Raw genomic sequence first — 19,332 nt, forward strand, 5'->3', positions numbered from 1 at the left:
TATTTATTTTACAAAGAAACATTTCACAATGAAGTTGAGTATTTCTAGTTTTACTCAGCTACCCTCAGTCTCAGTTTCTGTGTTGTGGGTATCTGATCACTGAATTTGGTGACACTGATTGTCTATACATATGACCAAAATTTCTTTGCACTTCTGTGAGAGAGGTTCTACTACAATACTCACTGAAGGCTACACACCCTGCCCTTTTGACAGTTAAAAGCATCTGATTTACCATCTTTCTACTTCTATCACTATGGTTTGTTTTACTCCTGGCGTGTAGCAGTTTCTGTTTCTATAGATATTTATGTATAGATGCTATGTATCATGGAAAACTCTTCCCATCGCGAATGGTTGAAATAAGTACATACCTATCCAGTGCTTGGTCAAGTGTTCTTCCAAATATAAGTTCTTCAACATTTCCCACCAGGTATGTGGATATTCCTAACTATGATAGTATCCTTAACTCTCTTAATCATGTGCTGTATCTGACATCCTCTGTCCTCAATTTTTGTTTTAATATCTGATGCAGCAATTGTTATGATGTCCCTATATGTGTCTGTTACTAGAATTCATGTTATTAGGTGAAACCAGTGTTATTAGATTAGAGAGATTAGATTAGATTAGTTTTTCGTTCCATAGATCCATGCTGAGGAGATCCTCGTGGATGTGGAACATGTAAACCCTTCTTTTTTTTTTTCCCAACACATCATTTGTTTTTATTAAAAAATTCGTCAACAGAGTAGAAGGAGTTGGCCACTAGTAAGTCTTTCAGGCTACTTTTAAATTGATCTTAATTTGTAACTAAATTTTTTATGTTTGCTGGCAAATTATTGAAGATGAGTATTCCGGAGTAGTGGACCCCTTTTGAACTAAAATAAGTGCTTTTAAGCCTTTGTGCATATCATTTTTGTTCCTGGTATTGTATGTATGAACTGAGCTGTTTGTTGGAAAAAGAGATATATTATTTAGGACAAATTTCATTAAGGAGTAAATATACTGAGAGGTAGTGGTTAGTATACCCAGTTCTTTGAAGCGGATTCTACATGACATCCGTGAATTTACTCCACAAATAATACGTATTACACGCTTTTGGATTCTGAAAACTTTTGTTTGACTTGAAGAGTTACCCCAAAATATTATACCATATGACATTATGGAATGAAAATAGACAAAGTATGCAAGCTTTTTCATTTTTATGTCACCTATGTCTGCTAACACTCGAATTGCAAATACAGATTTGTTAAGGCGTTTCTGCAGTAGGTAGTCAGTCATCAAGCTTTTCTGTATTTAATTTACTGATCTGATAGAGGTATGTCAGCAAGAAGGATTTTTCTTGAGAAGTAACTGTCACTGCTAGATACTGTAGATATAAAAGGTTTATTAACACAAACAATACATTTTTAAAAAAATTCTAAAGCTTGTATTTTCAGGAGTCTGGCATTCTACTATGCAATTGAGTCAAGAGTTAACATTTTTGGATGCTAATAAGAGAGCTTTGTGTTAGACATATCATGAGACATATGACAGAAAACCATGGTATTATGTTAATAGAAAGCTAACTTCATGAAAGATTAGTCCTACAATCAATGTATTTTTGAAGGATACAGTGGACCATAACCGACCATTTAAATTATGATGACGATGTGACAGTGTTGATTAAATATTTTATTCTAAGAAAACTGTTATACAACTAAGTGTGTATGATAAAGTTAACTATAAGTGAATTTACAACAAAGAGTAAAAATGTAATAACTGTCAAAAATTTATTGATTGTATCATGGCAGTGACCACAACTCCTCTATAATGAGTTTTACTCACAACTATCCATTAGGTGCAATTAACTTTTCACAATCTGTGCAAAACAAAAGCAGCACACAAAATAATATTCATTTTCACAAAATATTTTATGACTTGTTGGTAAAGAGGGAGGAACAATTTGATGCAAGGGATTTTTGCTGGAACTGTTGTTGTATAAAAATCACTTATATAAAAATTGCATTTCTTCAACTTCTTGTACAAATGATGTACGTCCAGGAAGGAAGCATAAGTAAGAGCAACAAAAGCAAAAGGGTACATGAGAATGAATAATGCTTGAATTGTGTCCTGGACTTGGTCTGCAATGAAAGAGTGAGATGAGTGTTTTTCTATTCTATTTGAACATTTGGTGAATAGTGTTCTGTGATACAATGCCAATAATAGAAGCAAAATTGCGATTGGGTATGAAAGGACAAAAGGGAAAATGTGGAGTGGCAGGGGGAGGGAGGGGGGAGAGGGGGGAATATAACTCATTTAGATCAATTGAGGTGTAGTGCAGGGAGAGGGAAAGTGTGCCAGGTTCAGTAACTACACTTTCAGAACTTAAGGGATAATTTCCAAAACCTGAGGGTAATAATGAGCAGAACAATTAACATTTTTCAAAAACTAAAAGTACAACTGAAAGTAACACTGAACGGATTTCAAAACAAATTACAAAATTCAGAAACAGGAAGAATACTGAAATGATTTCAGAACTTAAAGATCAAAATTCTGAGGTTAAGGACCGTAAGAATCAACAATTCTCGAAAATTTAATATTAGTTAGCAGGCAATAGTTCACATTTTGCAGAGTTCAAAGCTGAATTCAGGAAACTAAAAATGTGTGTTGAGACTGAGCTAAGCAATTTAGTTGCTTGGATGGATGGAGTAATAAGCACAACTGCTGAATGTAGGAAAATACAGATGAAAGAGAATGGTCCTTACCCACACCATTGGACTGCTGCTCCCATCAGGTGCAGTTATGACTCAATCAGGCCACAGCAGCCAGAGAAAGTGGTCATGTGTGTGAATTACACTTATGTGAATGTGTGTGTATTTTCTGCTTCAGAAGTAGGCCTTTTGGCCGAAAGCCAAACTGTCTTTTAGTTGTGACTGTCTGCAACTCAACACCTCCTCTACATGCTTAGTAGCAATCTATCCTTTCCATAATATTGTCATTATTCTATCCTGGATTTTCCATTGTTAGAATTAAACTCTTTATAATACACTTATAACGGAATAGTTTGTATCCCATGGATACATTGTTTTCAAATGAAACTGTGTCACTCAAAACACTTAACAAAATGCACTACAGGAATAAATACAAACTCAGAAAGGGGAAATATAAAATATGGTATCCAAGATAGTAAGTTAGTGGATCTGCTCCTAGTCTTAATCTACAAAACTGACATTCCAATGATTTTAAGGAAAATTTAATAAACTGTGATGTTTGCTGATGACTTAAGCATACTAACTGAGAGTCTAAATCACCACCTCATTAGAAGCAACTCAGATGACAGCTGAACAGACCTGCCTCTTTTTCACAGTAACCAGTTTCAGTCTTAATCATGCACAAACTCATATTATGCCACTACAGACAAACAAAATTTACTAGTACTTACAGCAAACTAAGAAAGTAGTTGCTTTTTTCTGTGTAGTAGTTCTTCTACTAATTTTAGTATGACTATTTCTACTTAAAAATATATTTCATAACTTGAGGTTTTGGTAATTACAAACTTCTCAGTTTTACGAGGATGAAACGTGCTCCATGGTCTGGCACCAACAACATACTCGTTATATGGTAGTCCACACACTATGATATGCTCACATTTAATTGGTTCGCTACTAACTTTTACAGAAACTGAAGATTAAACTACAATGATGAATCCCTGAGATCCTTTTTGTGTCATGAACAAACATTTTAAGCTAGTTAACATACATAACAAATGACAATGAGCTGCACACAATACATACACATATAAACACAAGTGCACTAACATGCATACTCTTCCTCCCTTATATCACTCTCTTAAAAGACTTACATGGTGGTATCAAGGGAGACTGTTGTGCTCAGAGCCATTTTTTATAAAGTATCTCACAAGTAATCTATTGTTTTATAATTTTCAGTTTTCTTATGGCAAAATAGAAGTGTTATACACAGTTTATTATACTGGCATTAGGAATAACTGTAATTTGTCTCACCTGTAAATCTTTCCATATTTCTCAATCGCAATCACCCAGAGACAAAGTGATTTTGCTGCAAATGAGACAATGCCAACTTTCTCTGGCTCAAATTCATCATTTCTGGTGTATTCCGCAATTTTTTTCAAAGTTTTATCTGATATGTTGTCCTTGTCAAAATCTTTAAGCTGTAAAACACATTAAAGATTAAAAAATCATAGAACAGAAAGAAAATATGAAATTCTTTCTCAGATAACAGAGAGACATAAACTATGGTCAGGTTACTTTACAATGACTGTAATTACTCTTTAAAATGAAAATATTCACTCTTTGGCCTGTTAAAAATTGATATACAAACTGCAGATTGATTAAAAAACAGAAATCTTAAATCAACTGACATAGATATTAAATCTGCTTGCAAAATAGTTGGACGCAAACAGTAATCATGAATGTGATAAAAGTATTTGGATCTTTTTATTGCCACCTGACTCAGCTGTGGAAATAACTAAAGCCATCAGAAAAAAACTTTGTGTTTTTTCTAACACATGCTATAAAAGATGGAGCTTTAATAACTCAACATTTCAACATGTGTCTCTCAGGTCTTCTGCCGGATCAAATGTTGTGTAACCTAGAATACATCCTTGAAGCAACTGCTTGACATTGTCAGGAAGAGGCTGTTTGTTCCTGTTGGTGAGTACCATCTGTCAGTGTCTGCACTGCTACAGTTTGTTATGGAGGGCCTCATTTGAGAGTCATGCATGTACAATTAAGTCACTTACAGATGAATGACAATAGTGTGTTCTGAGCCCTCCCGAAGCTGTGGCCTTCCTCGCATGTGCCCTGTAACTGGTGCTGCTGCTGCTGCTGAGTGTCACTGTGGCTGGAGCCCAAACAAAACTGTTGCTAAATGGAGGCAATGCCAACCCCCCCCCCCCCCATCCCTAATACTATATTGCAGTGTAACTGTAACAGGAAATTTTTGTTTTTCCTTGTATACAATGGCAGCAAGCACAGCGTTCCAGGCGGGGCTGCAGTTACTTAACTTGAATCATGAGTCATTGCTTATTAGGTTATCCACTGTACAAGTATGGAGTGGAGTAGTGAATTTCATTTTTTTGTTGAGGTACAGTAATTATGTACATCATTGTTCTTTTTGAACTGCAGTAGATTATTTACAACAACCTTTGTGGTGGAATAAATATACTGTGAAGCAATAGTCACAATGCCTAACTCCTTCAACAGATGTCTACAAAATGATTATGGGTCAGCGCCACATATTATTTTTAAAGCATGTTTTTGAGCAATGAAAACATTAAAAATGAGTTATCCCAGAACATTATTGCACATGACAGTATTGAATGAAAAGATGCAGAATATATCAACTTATTGATTTTTCTTCCCCAAAGATTTTCAATGATTCTGGTTCAAATGCGGCTGAAACAAATTGTTTTAGGAGTTCCAAAATGTACTTTTTCCATTTTCATCAAAATGGATACCTAAGAATTCTGATGTCTCCTCTCTATTTATTATTTCCTCGCCACATGTTACAGTTATCACAAGTGTAATACCTCCAGATGTGCAGAACTGAATATGTTGTGTCTTTTTAAAACTGAGAGTGAGAACTTTCGCAGAAAACCAGTCAATGATACTTTAAGAATATTATTTACCATTTCTTTTATTGCTGTGTGTATGTTTGGATTGATTACAATACTAGTGTCACTCCCTAACAGAACAAATTCTGCTTGTTGTATATTATACAGAAGATTGTTTACATATATAAGGAACAATAGTGGATCTAAGATTGATGCTTGGGCAACCCCATACATTATTTTTCTCCAGTCAGAAGAATTTCATCAGAATATATCTGTTGAGTTACTAATTGTAAGTACAGACTGCCACTCACCATATAGTGCAAATGATGAGTCACAGACAGGCACAATAAAAAGATTACTAAACAAGTAAGCTTTTGGCCAAAAATCCTTCTTCTGAGTTAGATAACAACATGCAGATATTCACGCAAATGCAACTCACACACACACACACACACACACAGACACACACACACACACACACACACACACACACACACACACACGACCACTGCCTCTGGCTGCTGAGGCTAGACATTCCCTGCTATCCTGGATTTTCCACTGTTTAACTATAAGTACAACTTTCTGCATTCCTTCAGCTGACATGACATAATCCATTGGTTGGCAATACCATCAATTCCACAGAACCTTAATTTAACCACAAGAATATTGTGATTCACACAGTCAAATATCTTAGACAGCTCACAGAGAATACTAACTGGTAAAACTGTATTTTGTTATTCAGTCCCTGTACAATTCAGTGAGTGAACTTGTAAATGACATTATCAGTTCAGCAACTCTTTTGAAATCCAAATGGTGTTTTACTGAGGATATAGTTGCTGCTCAGGTGGGAAACTATTCTAGAACACGACTTTCTCAAAAATTTTTGAAAATGACATCAGTAGAGACATGGGTCAGTAGCTGTTGGTATCTCTCGTATCACCTTTCTTACAGAGGGTTTACAGAGGGTTTAACAATGACATAGTTCTGTCTCTCTGGAAAAATGTCCTACATTAGTGATGTATCGTGTATTTAAGAAAAGACAGTGCCTATTATATGGGAACAAGTCTTTAGTACTCTGTTGGAAACAACACCAAATCCAGATGAGCTTTTATTTTGACGAGAATATATAATTTTCCCAATTTCAGAAGGGGAAGTTGGTGATAGATTCATATAATTGAATTTTATAAGAGTTGCTTTTCCAACATACTATGTGATTTTTCTCCTGAAGTGTTTGTCCCTATATTTTCTATTATATTTAAGAAATTATTAGTAAACATATGTGCTACCTGTGACTCATCATTAATAGGCCATTGATTTAATTCAATAGTGATATTATCCCGTTCTGTGGCTGGTTGTCCCATTCCTTATTTCAGTGTCCTGTTCCTCATTTCAGTACATTCAATATAGTCTTGAGCCTGTTATAAGAGTTACTGAATTCTGACATAATGTGCATATTCCTTAATGTTTTAATAACTTTTCTTAGTAATTTTGAGTAGTTTAGGGAGTGTACAACTACTGCAGGATCTTGTTCTTGCTAACAGATATATTTTCCTGTCATAAGATATTTTAAGCCATCTCGTGAACCATGCTTTGTTTACATAGCTATTTAATTTCCTTTATGGTTCTGTACTTGCCAAAGTCTTTCTTTGTGTTGACCAAAAATTGTTATTTACAAATCAGAATATTGTGGTATTAATGGAAAATGTATAGCATGAATGCAGTCTTGCTTTCATAACAGAAAGCAGAGGGGTCACCCTGACAGACTGTGTTAGAGGAATAAAACTAAATTAAGAATGAGGAAACATAACGTATGGATGCCACAAGGTCTGGTATTGTGCCCACTCCTTCTCTCAACCTACACAAACAATATTCCAATGATTTTAAATGACAGTCAAAAAGTGTAATGTTTGTTGATCATGGACACACACTAATTAATGCCCAAAACTCAAATCTTACCAGACACAGATCAGATAACAGTTAATCAGAATTTCAATTAGTTCACAGTAAACAGTTTTACTTTTGTTCAAATAACTTACAGGAATGCAGCATGGTCAAGTCATTGATAACCGCTGATATTTTGACAATTGCACACACTGTCATTTCGAGACAAAACTGCAGCAAGTAAGTGCTGTGCAAGGGAATTTAAAGCCACAGTTTGCAGAGTGATTCCAGAAAGAAAACACACACAACTGTAAAAACTACACCACCATACAGCCAAAGATGACAAATGCCAGAAGTTACCCTGACACTGAAAATTAATAACCATCAGATGAGGTAGCATTAACTCTAAACCTCAATTTTTTGACAAGAGAGAGAGAGAGAGAGAGAGCAGGACTCCACATAGAATTTACACAAAAGCCTCAATCTCTATTTATAAGGTTGCTTGCTTATTTAATTTCAACTGCTTCCTTGATAACACTCTCCCAATAGCTGGAAGTCCATGCCAGAATCTCCATGTTGTCATATTCCGTGCCAAGACAATATTCTGTAATAGCAGAATTGCTCAGCTGCTATAAGCCTTGGTGACACTTGTTCTCAGTGCACCGGTCCTCCATAGTTCTGATAGTCTGACCAATTACGAGGTGCTATCCAAAATTTTCGGGACTGGTGCTGCCATCTGTTGAAAACCTTACCTTTGGAGTAATGGCCACCATAACCCTTGAAGTAGTTCCCATCTGCATGCACACACTGGTCACAGCGCTTCTGCCACTGGTCAAACGTTTCTGGAAGTCCTGTTCTTTGAGGGTGTTTATCATGGCCAGTGATGTTTCATGAATCCTCTCTAGAGTGTCATACTGATGACCTTTCACTTGAGTTTCGATATTGGGAATAGCACAAACTCGCAAGGTGCCAAATCTGGCGAGTACGGTGGGTGGGGTACAACCGCCATGTTGTTTCTTTGTCAAAAAGGACCTGGTGAGCAAGAATGTGTAACAGGGTGCGTTGTCGTGATGCAGCAGCCAGTTCCCTTGACGCCAAAGTTCGGGCCGTCATTGCCACACGTTTTCACAGAACCGTCGCAAAACATCACAGTAGTACACGGAATTCACTGTTTGGTTGGGTGGGACAAATTCTTTGTGCACAATTCCCTAGGTATCAAAGAGATGATGATCATGCTCTTCACTTTGCTCTTCACCTGTCTCACGTTTTTGGGTCTTGGTGAGCCCGGACTCTTCCACTGGGATGATTGTTGCTTTGTCTCTGGGTCATAACCGTAAATCCAGCTCTCCTCACTGGTGATAACTCATGACAAGAAGGTTGGACCATCAGATGTGGTCTGAAGAAGGTCTGTGCACAGTTCAACATGCTGTGCCTTCTTATCAGCAGTCAAGATCCTTGGCACAAATTTTGTGGCAACGTGATGCAGGCCCAATTCATCACTCAACATTCATTGACATGCCCAATAACCAATACCCACTTCATCCACAAGGTCTTGAATGGTTTGACATCGATACACACAAACCAGTTGTTGAAGTTTTGCAACAATGTCTGACGTTGTGGAGCTAACAGGCCTTCGAGTGTGAGTATCATCTTCGACGTCTGTACAGCTGGCCCTGAACCGAGCATGCCACTCTAACACATGCGTATGGCTAATGCTCTGTCCCCCGAACACTTGTTGAATCATTGCAAGGGTCTCCATAGCACATTCCCCAAGATTCGCACAGAATTTGATACACACGCGCTGTTCTGTTTGCGTATCCATCGTAAAATCACCACACACCAAACACAGTGTATTACGGAAATCACTGTGGACATGCAACACGTCCTCCCAGTTGAATGCCACTCCACACACTGACTCATTAGACACGCAGCTCTCACCACCTAGCGGTGCAAACATCTACTACTCCTACTTTCCAGATGGCAGCAGCAGTCCTAAAAATTTTGGATTCCACCTTGTATACGACATGTGCAACTGCAAGGAATACGACAGACGTCCACCTTACACACACCATGATCATCCTTTATGCAACATAAAAGAACATTAATCAGGTGTCTGTCGTATTCCTTGCAGTTGTTGCATGTCACACATTCGTCAGATTATAACAACTGTGGAGGACCAAAGCACCAGGCATAAGCATAACACATGCTTACAATGACCAAGCAATTCTGCTATTCCAGAATGAGATTTTCACTCTGCAGCGGAGTGTGCGCTGATATGAAACTTCCTGGCAGATTAAAACTGTGTGCCCGACCGAAACTCGAACTCGGGACCTTTGCCTTTCGCGGGCAAGTGCTCTACCATCTGAGCTACCGAAGCACGACTCACGCAAGGTTCGCAGGAGAGCTTCTGTAAAGTTTGGAAGGTAGGAGACGAGATACTGGCAGAAGGAAAGCTGTGAGGCCGGGCGTGAGTCGTGCTTCGGTAGCTCAGATGGTAGAGCACTTGCCCGCGAAAGGCAAAGGTCCCGAGTTCGAGTCTCGGTCGGGCACACAGTTTTAATCTGCCAGGAAGTTTCATATTAGCGCACACTCCGCTGCAGAGTGAAAATCTCATTTTGGAAACATCCCCCAGGCTGTGGCTAAGCCATGTCTCCGCAATATCCTTTCTTTCAGGAGTGCTAGTTCTGCAAGGTTCGCAGGAGAGCTTCTGTAAAGTTTGGAAGGTAGGAGACGAGATACTGGCAGAAGTAAAGCTGTGAGGCCGGGCGTGAGTCGTGCTTCGGTAGCTCAGATGGTAGAGCACTTGCCCGCGAAAGGCAAAGGTCCCGAGTTCGAGTCTCGGTCGGGCACACAGTTTTAATCTGCCAGGAAGTTTCAATTCTGCTATTATAGAATATTGTCTTGGCACCAGTCATCCAACAGAATATAACAACATGGAGATTCTGTCATCGACTTCCAGCAATTGGAAGAGTGTTATTAAAGAAGCAGTTGAGATTAAATTAGCAAGCAATCTTCTAAATAAAGATGAAGGTTTTTGCTTAAATTCTGTGTGGAATTCCGTTCTCTCCCTTGTAAAAAAACAGAGGGACAGAGTTAATGCTATCTCATGTGTTGGTTATTAATTTTCACTATTGATAACACTTGATGACAGTCACCTTTGGTTGTGCGGTGATGCTAGTGTCTTTAGAGCATGTGTGTGTGTGTGTGTGTTTTAACTTTCCAGAATCGCACTGCGAACCGATGTTTTAAATTCCCTTCCACATTACTTACTTGCTGCAGTTTTGCCTCGAAAAAGTAAGGGTGAGCAACTGTTGAAATATCAGAAATTGTTGATGACATCACCTGGCTGTGTTCTCATAAGTTATTTGAATACGGTATACACCAGGAGAAACTTAGCTCTCACAGTTTTAATTTTATCTCAAAAGTTTCATGTCATGCAATTTCAATCAAGAATGGTCATAAGCTACATGAACCATTCTACGTAAAATTCTTTGGGGTGGAGAAGAATAACAGATCAAATGGTTTCAACACATAAATGAATTATTTTGAAGCTGTTTCAAACACTTTGCACACTTTACACAGCGTTATAGGTACTGGCTTAATTTATACATATTAATTCCCCAGAATTATGGAGTTATCTTCCGCAGTAATGTGCCTACAGGACATAAGGTTCTTATTAACAGGAATGTTACTTTAATCATTGGTAGTAACCCACCTAAAACTATTCCATTTGCTCATAAAATACGTGTGCTCAACTCCACTGTGTTAAGTTTGCTTTTAGTTACACTGAAGGTTGTGAAAATGTGGACACTGAACTTTTGTAAACCAATTACTGAGGAGCAGGGGCTGTGACCTCTCCACATGAGAATACATACCCTCATTCAGTGCTGGATACCCCTTGCTGACTGATGGATAGCAATTTTTGAAAAGAATGGAAATGATATGAAAACTGAAGAACTTTTCATGTTGATACTGACTACCTACGGCATTATCGTCATTTTATTTTACTCCGAATTAAAAGAGGAATAATTTAGAATGCACGACTTCCTGGCCATCCCTCCTATATTTCTGGTACTTTAATACATTTCTTTCATTCTTTTTCGAAACTTCAGTAGTCGACCACTTCTTATTGGACTCACTATTTATTTATTAAATACACATGGTAAGGAGCCACAGTGCCACTTGAAAATGGTGACAAAGGTGACATAATACTTGAAAAAGGTGAGTAAAAGGTGACACATAATATAAATAAACAGATACAGCATAAATGAACGGTATTCATTTTAAGAGCATTATAAAATTCTCTATTATGATCTTGGATGTGTTATGGCCATTTGTTTCCTTCATAAATTTATTAATATATGCAGGTACATTGGTAATTTGTTATTGGTAATGGGTTGGTGCATAAGTTCAAGGTGTTTTTCTATAAGTTTATTAAACACAACAGATACACATAACAGAGACCCTAGTGATCATTAATATACTCTCCTTCATTATTTACAACAGTCTGCCTAAGGTGGGGTTACTTTTTGATTCTGTGACTCTAGAAATCACAAGGTTTCGAGGCAAAGAACTTGTCGAGCCATGATTGAAGCACATTTTCATTTGGAAAGGAATTTCCTTGAAGGTTGTCTGACACTGAATGGAAAAGGTGACAATGAGAGGGTGCAATATGAGGTGAATAAAGGTGGGTACACAATGACTTCCCAAGCCAACTCCTGTATAGTGTTTTAAGGCAGCCTAGTAGATGGGCATTATTGTGGAGCAGCATCACTTCATGCAGTTGTGGTTGTTCTTGGACTGCATCTGGAAGATGTCTCAGTTGTTGACAATAAATGTCAGCAGTGATGGTTACACTTGGGGGAAGCTATTTGTTGTACACTAAACCATTGCTGTTTCACCAAATGCATAACATTATCTTTTGTGGATGCATGCAGGTCTTTGTAGGGGGGGGAGGGGGGGGGGTTGCTGCTTTGTTTGGGCTCAACCAGTACTTTCTTTTCCTTATATTAGCATATGGACAACCATCCTCATCACCAGTAACAATACACAATAGGAATGGTCAGTGTTGTTCACGAGCCAATTGATGATGAGCAAGCAGAGCTGCACATATGGCCACCAGCTGATTTTTGTGATTTTGGGTTACAGCATGCAGTATTCATTCATCCGATTTTTGAACTTTTCTCATTGCATTCAAATCTCGCACAATGATAAAATGATCACAGTTCATCACATTTGCAGTTCTCAAGCCCACTGATGTGGATCATTGTGGATTAATACATTTAAATGATCTTTATCAAACACCAAAGGTTTTCCTGAACATGGAGAATCATTACTGTCAGAATGATCCTCCTTAAAATGACAAAATTATTTTCTTGCCACGCTCTGTCCAATGACATTATCCCCATACATGGCAAAAATGTTGCTAGCTGCCTCCGTTGCTGCCACCCCTCTATTGAACTCAAACAGAAGAACATGCCAGAAATTTTCCAATTTCTCCACTTGGTACTTCATTTTCGTGTCCATAGCATCAGTCACTATCTCTAAATGACAGTATCTAAACTCAAATAGCAACAGTGAAATACAAATAAAAAATGACAATAAATAAATAAACCCACAGCAACCAGAACACCAACATGCAAAACAAAAACATATGAACTTATACACCAACCAGTAATTCAATATTGGTAACCGTAATTCACAAACAAGATCAACATCATATTTTTGTACTTAATGACATTTCACATTTCATTTAAGTATTGGAAGAAGATCAATAAAATGTTTTTGGATTACTGTTTCTTTGGAATCTGAGCAAAAATGAAGTAATCACACTAGATTTTTTTTCTCAAGATTTTTTTGAATGGTTCCCAACTCCTTTTCTTTCACCATTTCTTGTGTAAATCACAATATCCTTTTAAGTAAATTAGAATTTTATAGTGTAACAGCAAATGCTGCAAAATGGTTCAAATCTTATATCTCTGGCAGGAAACAAAGTGTGTTATTAGAAAAGAGACATGTATCAAGCTATAAGGCATCATCCAACTGGGAACTAATTACATGTGGAGTCCCACAAGGTTCCATTTTAGGGCCCTTACTTTTTCTTGTGTATATCAGTGACCTTTCATCAGTAACATTACCAGAAGCCAAGTTTGTTTTGTTTGCTGATGATACAAACATTGCAATAAATAGCAAATCAAGTGTAGTCTTAGAAATGTCAGCTAATAAAATATTTGTGGACATGAATCATTGGTTCCTAGCCAATTCTTTGTCACTAAACTTTGAAAAAACATACTACATGCAGTTCAGAAATTGTAAGGGGTCTCCCATGAGTATATGCCTAACATACGATGACAAGCAGATAGAAGAAGTGGACAGTGTTAAATTCTTGGGATTACAGCTTGACAATAAGTTCAACTGGGAGGAGCACATCACAGAACTGCTGAAGCAGTGGCTTGAAACAGCATATCCAGACACTCCGGGATGATGATGGCACTGAAACAGACGATGACACGCGTAAAGCTGAAATACTAAACACCTTTTTCCAAAGCTGTTTCACAGAGGAAGACCGCACTGCAGTTCCTTCTCTAAATCCTCGCACAAACGAAAAAATGGCTGACATCGAAATAAGTGTCTAAGGAATAGAAAAGCAACTGGAATCACTCAACAGAGGAAAGTCCACTGGACCTGACGGGATACCAATTCGATTCTACACAGAGTACGCGAAAGAACTTGCCCCCCTTCTAACAGCCATGTACCGCAAGTCTCTAGAGGAACGGAGGGTTCCAAATGATTGGAAAAGAGCACAGGTAGTCCCAGTCTTCAAGAAGGGTCATCGAGCAGATGCGCAAAACTATAGACCTATATCTCTGACGTCGATCTGTTGTAGAATTTTAGAACATGTTTTTTGCTCGAGTATCATGTCGTTTTTGGAAACCCAGAATCTACTATGTAGGAATCAACATGGATTCCGGAAACAGCGATCGTGTGAGACCCAACTCACGTTATTTGTACATGAGACCCAGAAAATATTAGATACAGGCTCCCAGGTAGATGCTATTTTTCTTGACTTCCGGAAGGCATTCGATACAGTTCCGCACTGTCGCCTGATAAACAAAGTAAGAGCCTACGGAATATCAGACCAGCTGTGTGGCTGGATTGAAGATTTTTTAGCAAACAGAACACAGCATGTTGTTATCAATGGAGAGACGTCTACAGACGTTAAGGTAACCTCTGGCGTGCCACAGGGGAGTGTTATGGGACCATTGCTTTTCACAATATATATAAATGACCTAGTAGATAGTGTCGGAAGTTCCATGCGGCTTTTCGCGGATGATGCTGTGGTATACAGAGAAGTTGCAGCATTAGAAAATTGTAGCGAAATGCAGGAAGATCTGCAGCGGATAGGCACTTGGTGCAGGGAGTGGCAACTGTCCCTTAACATAGACAAATGTAATGTATTGCGAATACATAGAAAGAAGGATCCTTTATTGTATGATTATATGATAGCGGAACAAACACTGGTAGCAGTTACTTCTGTAAAATATCTGGGAGTATGCGTGCGGAACGATTTGAAGTGGAATGATCATATAAAATTAATTGTTGGTAAGGCGGGTACCAGGTTGAGATTCATTGGGAGAGTGCTTAGAAAATGTAGTCCATCAACAAAGGAGGTGGCTTACAAAACACTCGTTCGACCTATACTTGAGTATTGCTCATCAGTGTGGGATCCGTACCAGATCGGGTTGACGGAGGAGATAGAGAAGATCCAAAGAAGAGCGGCGCGTTTCGTCACAGGGTTATTTGGTAACCGTGATAGCGTTACAGAGATGTTTAATAAACTCAAGTGGCAGACTCTGCAAGAGAGGCGCTCTGCATCGCGGTGTAGCTTGCTCGCCAGGTTTCGAGAGGGTGCGTTTCTGGATGAGGTATCGAGTATATTGCTTCCCCCTACTTATACCTCCCGAGGAGATCACGAATGTAAAATTAGAGAGATTAGAGCGCGCACGGAGGCTTTCAGACAGTCGTTCTTCCCGCGAACCATACGCGACTGGAACAGGAAAGGGAGGTAATGACAGTGGCATGTAAAGTGCCCTCCGCCACACACCGTTGGGTGGCTTGCGGAGTATGAATGTAGATGTAGATGAAGCATCTTAACAAATCTCTATTTGCAATGCGAATTGTGTCAGACATAGGGGATATAAAAATGAAAAAGCTGGCATACTATGCTCACTTTCATTCCATAATGTCATATGGGATTATTTTTTGGGGCAATTCATCAAGCCAAGCTAAAGTTTTCTGGGCACAAAAATGTGCAGTAAGAGTTATATGTGATGTGAACTCAAGAACATCCTGCAGAAGCCTGTTTAGGGAACTAGGGATACTAACTACTGCTTCCCAATATATTTATTCCTTAATGAAATTTGTCATTAAAAATATATCACTTTTTCAAACCAACAGCTCAATTCATGGAATCAATACTGGAAAAAAGAATAATCTTCACAAGGATTTAAAGTCACTTAGTCTTGTACAAAAACGTGTGCATTATTTAGGAACACACATTTTCAATAACTTGCCATCAGCCATACAACTGATATATATATAATAGAGGGAAACATTCCACATGAGAAAAATATATCTAAAAACACAGATGATGTGACTTACCGAACGAAAGTGCTGGCAGGTCGATAGACACACAAACAAACACAAACATACACACAAAATTCAAGCTATCGCAACAAACTGTTGCCTCATCAGGAAAGAGGGAAGGAGAGGGAAAGACGAAAGGATGTGGGTTTTAAGGGAGAGGGTAAGGAGTCATTCCAATCCCGGGAGCAGAAAGACTTACCTTAGGGGGAAAAAAGGACAGGTATACACTCGCACACACCTGTCCTTTTTTTCCCCTAAGGTAAGTCTTTCCACTCCCGGGATTGGAATGACTCCTTACCCTCTCCCTTAAAACCAACATCCTTTCGTCTTTCCATCTCCTTCCCTCTTTCCTGATGAGGTAACAGTTTGTTGCGAAAGCTTGAATTTCGTGTGTATGTTTGTGTGTCTATCGACCTGCCAGCGCTTTCGTTTGGTAAGTCACATCATCTTTGTTTTTAGATATATTTTTCCCACGTGGAATGTTTCCCTCTATTATATATAACTTCTGCACAATTTCAGTGCAGTAATGTGTTCATTGTAAATAAGTGTGTGTGTGTGTGTGTGTGTGTGTGTGTGTGTGTGTGTGTGTGTAAGTACATAGTAACTTCTGCACCGGTTCAGTGCATTAATGTGTTCATGTTACATAAGTATTTAGTAGTTGTATTACACGTATATTACCATCATCACCATCATCATCATCATCATCATCATCATCATCATCATCATTTAAGACTGATTATGCCTTTCAGCATTCAGTCTGGAGCATAGCCCCCTTATAAAATTCCTCCATGATCCCCTATTCAGTGCTAACATTGGTGCCTCTTCTGATGTTAAACCTATTACTTCAAAATCATTCTTAGCCGAATCCGGGTACCTTCTCCTTGGTCTGCCCCGACTCCTCCTACCCTCTACTGCTGAACCCCAGAGTCTCTTGGGTAATCTTGCTTCTCCCATGGGTGTAACATGACCCCACCATCTAAGCCTGTTCGCCCTGACTGCTACATCTATAGAGTTCATTCCCAGTTTTTCTTTGATTTCCTCATTGTGGACACCCTCCTGCCATTGTTCCCATCTACTAGTACCTGCAATCATCCTAGCTACTTTCATATCCGTAACCTCAACCTTGTTGATAAGGTAACCTGAATCCACCCAGCTTTCGCTCCCATACAACAAAGTTGGTCAAAAGAATGAACGGTGCACAGATAACTTAGACTTGGTACTGACTTCCTTCTCACAGAAGAGAGTAGATCGTAGCTGAGCACTCACTGCATTAGCTTTGCCACACCTCGCTTCTAGTTCTTTCATTATGTTGCCATCCTGTGAGAATATGCATCCTAAGTACTTGAAACCATCCACCTATTCTAACTTTGTTCCTCCTATTTGGCACTCAATCCATTTATATTTCTTTCCCACTGACATTACTTTCGTTTTGGAGATGCTAATCTTCATACCATAGTCCTTAAATTTCTGATCTAACTATGAAATATTACTTTGCAAACTTTCAATCGAATCTGCCATCACAACTAAGTCATCCGCATATGCAAGACTGCTTATCTTGTGTTCACATATCTTAATCTCCCCCAGCCAGTCTATTGTTTACAACATATGATCCATAAATAATATGAACAACAGTGGAGACAGGTTGGAACCTTGTCTTACCCCTGAAACTACTCTGAACCATGAACTCAATTTACCGTCAACTCTAACTGCTGCCTGACTATCCATGTAAAGACCTTTAATTGCTTGCAAAAGTTTGCCTCCTATTCCATAATCTCATAGAACAGACAATAAATTCCTCCTAGGAACCCGGCCATATGCCTTTTCTAGATCTATAAAGCATAGATACAATTCCCTGTTCCACTCATAACACTTCTCCATTATTTGCCGTAAGCTAAATATCTGGTCCTGACAACCTCTAAGAGGCCTAAACCCACACTGATTTTCATCCAATTGGTCCTCAACTACTACTCGCACTTTCCTTTCAACAATACCTGAGAAGATTTTACCCACAACGCTGATTAAAGAGATACCTCTGTAGTTGTTACAATCTTTTCTGTTTCCATGTTTAAAGATTGGTGCGATTACTGCTTTTGTCCAGTCTGATGGAACCTGTCCCGACTCCCAGGCCATTTCAATTATCCTGTGTAGCCATTTAAGACCTGACATTCCACTGTATTTGATGAGTTCCGACTTAATTTCATCCACCCCAGCTGCTTTATTGCACTGCAATCTATTGACCATTTTCTCCACTTCCTCAAATGTGATCCTATTTCCATCATCATTCCTATCCCATTCTACCTCGAAATCTGAAACATTACTGATAGTATTTTCACCTACATTGAGCAACTCTTCAAAATAATTTTATTACCTTATAAATAAATAAAAAACTTTTTCTATTTTAAATTCAGTGCATTAGTATTTGTAACATGATTCTTTCATATAGCGTTCATTAAAAAATGACGACCATGCCACTTGGGACCTGTGGAATGGTACATTAGCTTATTCGTTTGAGTTGTAAATATTTGTCATGTATTGTTGTTTTTCTGACATGTTCTACATCCTGGAGGACCTCCTCACTACGGATCAATTGGAATGAAAGTAAATCTAATCTAATCTAATCTTCTACTTTCATACTTTGTGCACCCTCAGCTACACCTTGGGGCACTTCTGCTGCCTTTAAATCATTTTTTTCAAGTGCTTTCTTCAATTTAGCTGAAGCTTGGGAAAGAAGTTCTTCCTTAGACAGTTGGTGTGGTGTTTCTCCCTAGTCATTGCTGCCTTGTCTTCTCCTAATGTGAGTCCAAATGGAATATCTTCTATGTCCGCATTTCCATGGTACAATGTAAGATAAGCCTTAAAAAGATCTGAAACATTTGAATACATTAACTCTATGGATCCTGGATGTGTTTTGGCAATTTTTCACTACCATACAATTTATTAACATGTGCAGGTACTTTCAAATGATAGAGCACAGCAATCAGTTGTCCTTCTCTTTCAAGTGTTATTAGGCAAATCTACATTTCAGCTATGAAATAGTACATTGCTAATAGCTAATGAAATAGTACATTGCTAATAGCTAGGCACTAGCCAAAACCTAGATTTGTCTAATAAAACCTGAAAGAAAAGGACAACTGAATGCTGTGCTTTATCATTTGGAAGTCACACCACAGTTGTTGGATGCGCCCACATTCCTAATAGAAGGTAGCTTGATATGCAGGTAAATTCGTAATTTGGTACTG

At 38.5% G+C, this 19,332-nt stretch overlaps 1 protein-coding gene across 1 annotated transcript in view; it reads right to left on the reverse strand.

Moving 5' to 3' along the window:
- LOC126195572 (dynein axonemal heavy chain 2) overlaps positions 1-19,332 on the reverse strand; it is a 957,657-nt gene that overhangs the window by 297,745 nt on the left and 640,580 nt on the right. Inside the window, 1 exon segment of the mRNA XM_049934198.1 lies at positions 3,996-4,162. Within this exon segment, the coding sequence (XP_049790155.1) occupies positions 3,996-4,162 (167 nt within the window).

Source organism: Schistocerca nitens, chromosome 7 (assembly GCF_023898315.1).
Source record: "Schistocerca nitens isolate TAMUIC-IGC-003100 chromosome 7, iqSchNite1.1, whole genome shotgun sequence".
Lineage (NCBI taxonomy): Eukaryota > Metazoa > Arthropoda > Insecta > Orthoptera > Acrididae > Schistocerca > Schistocerca nitens.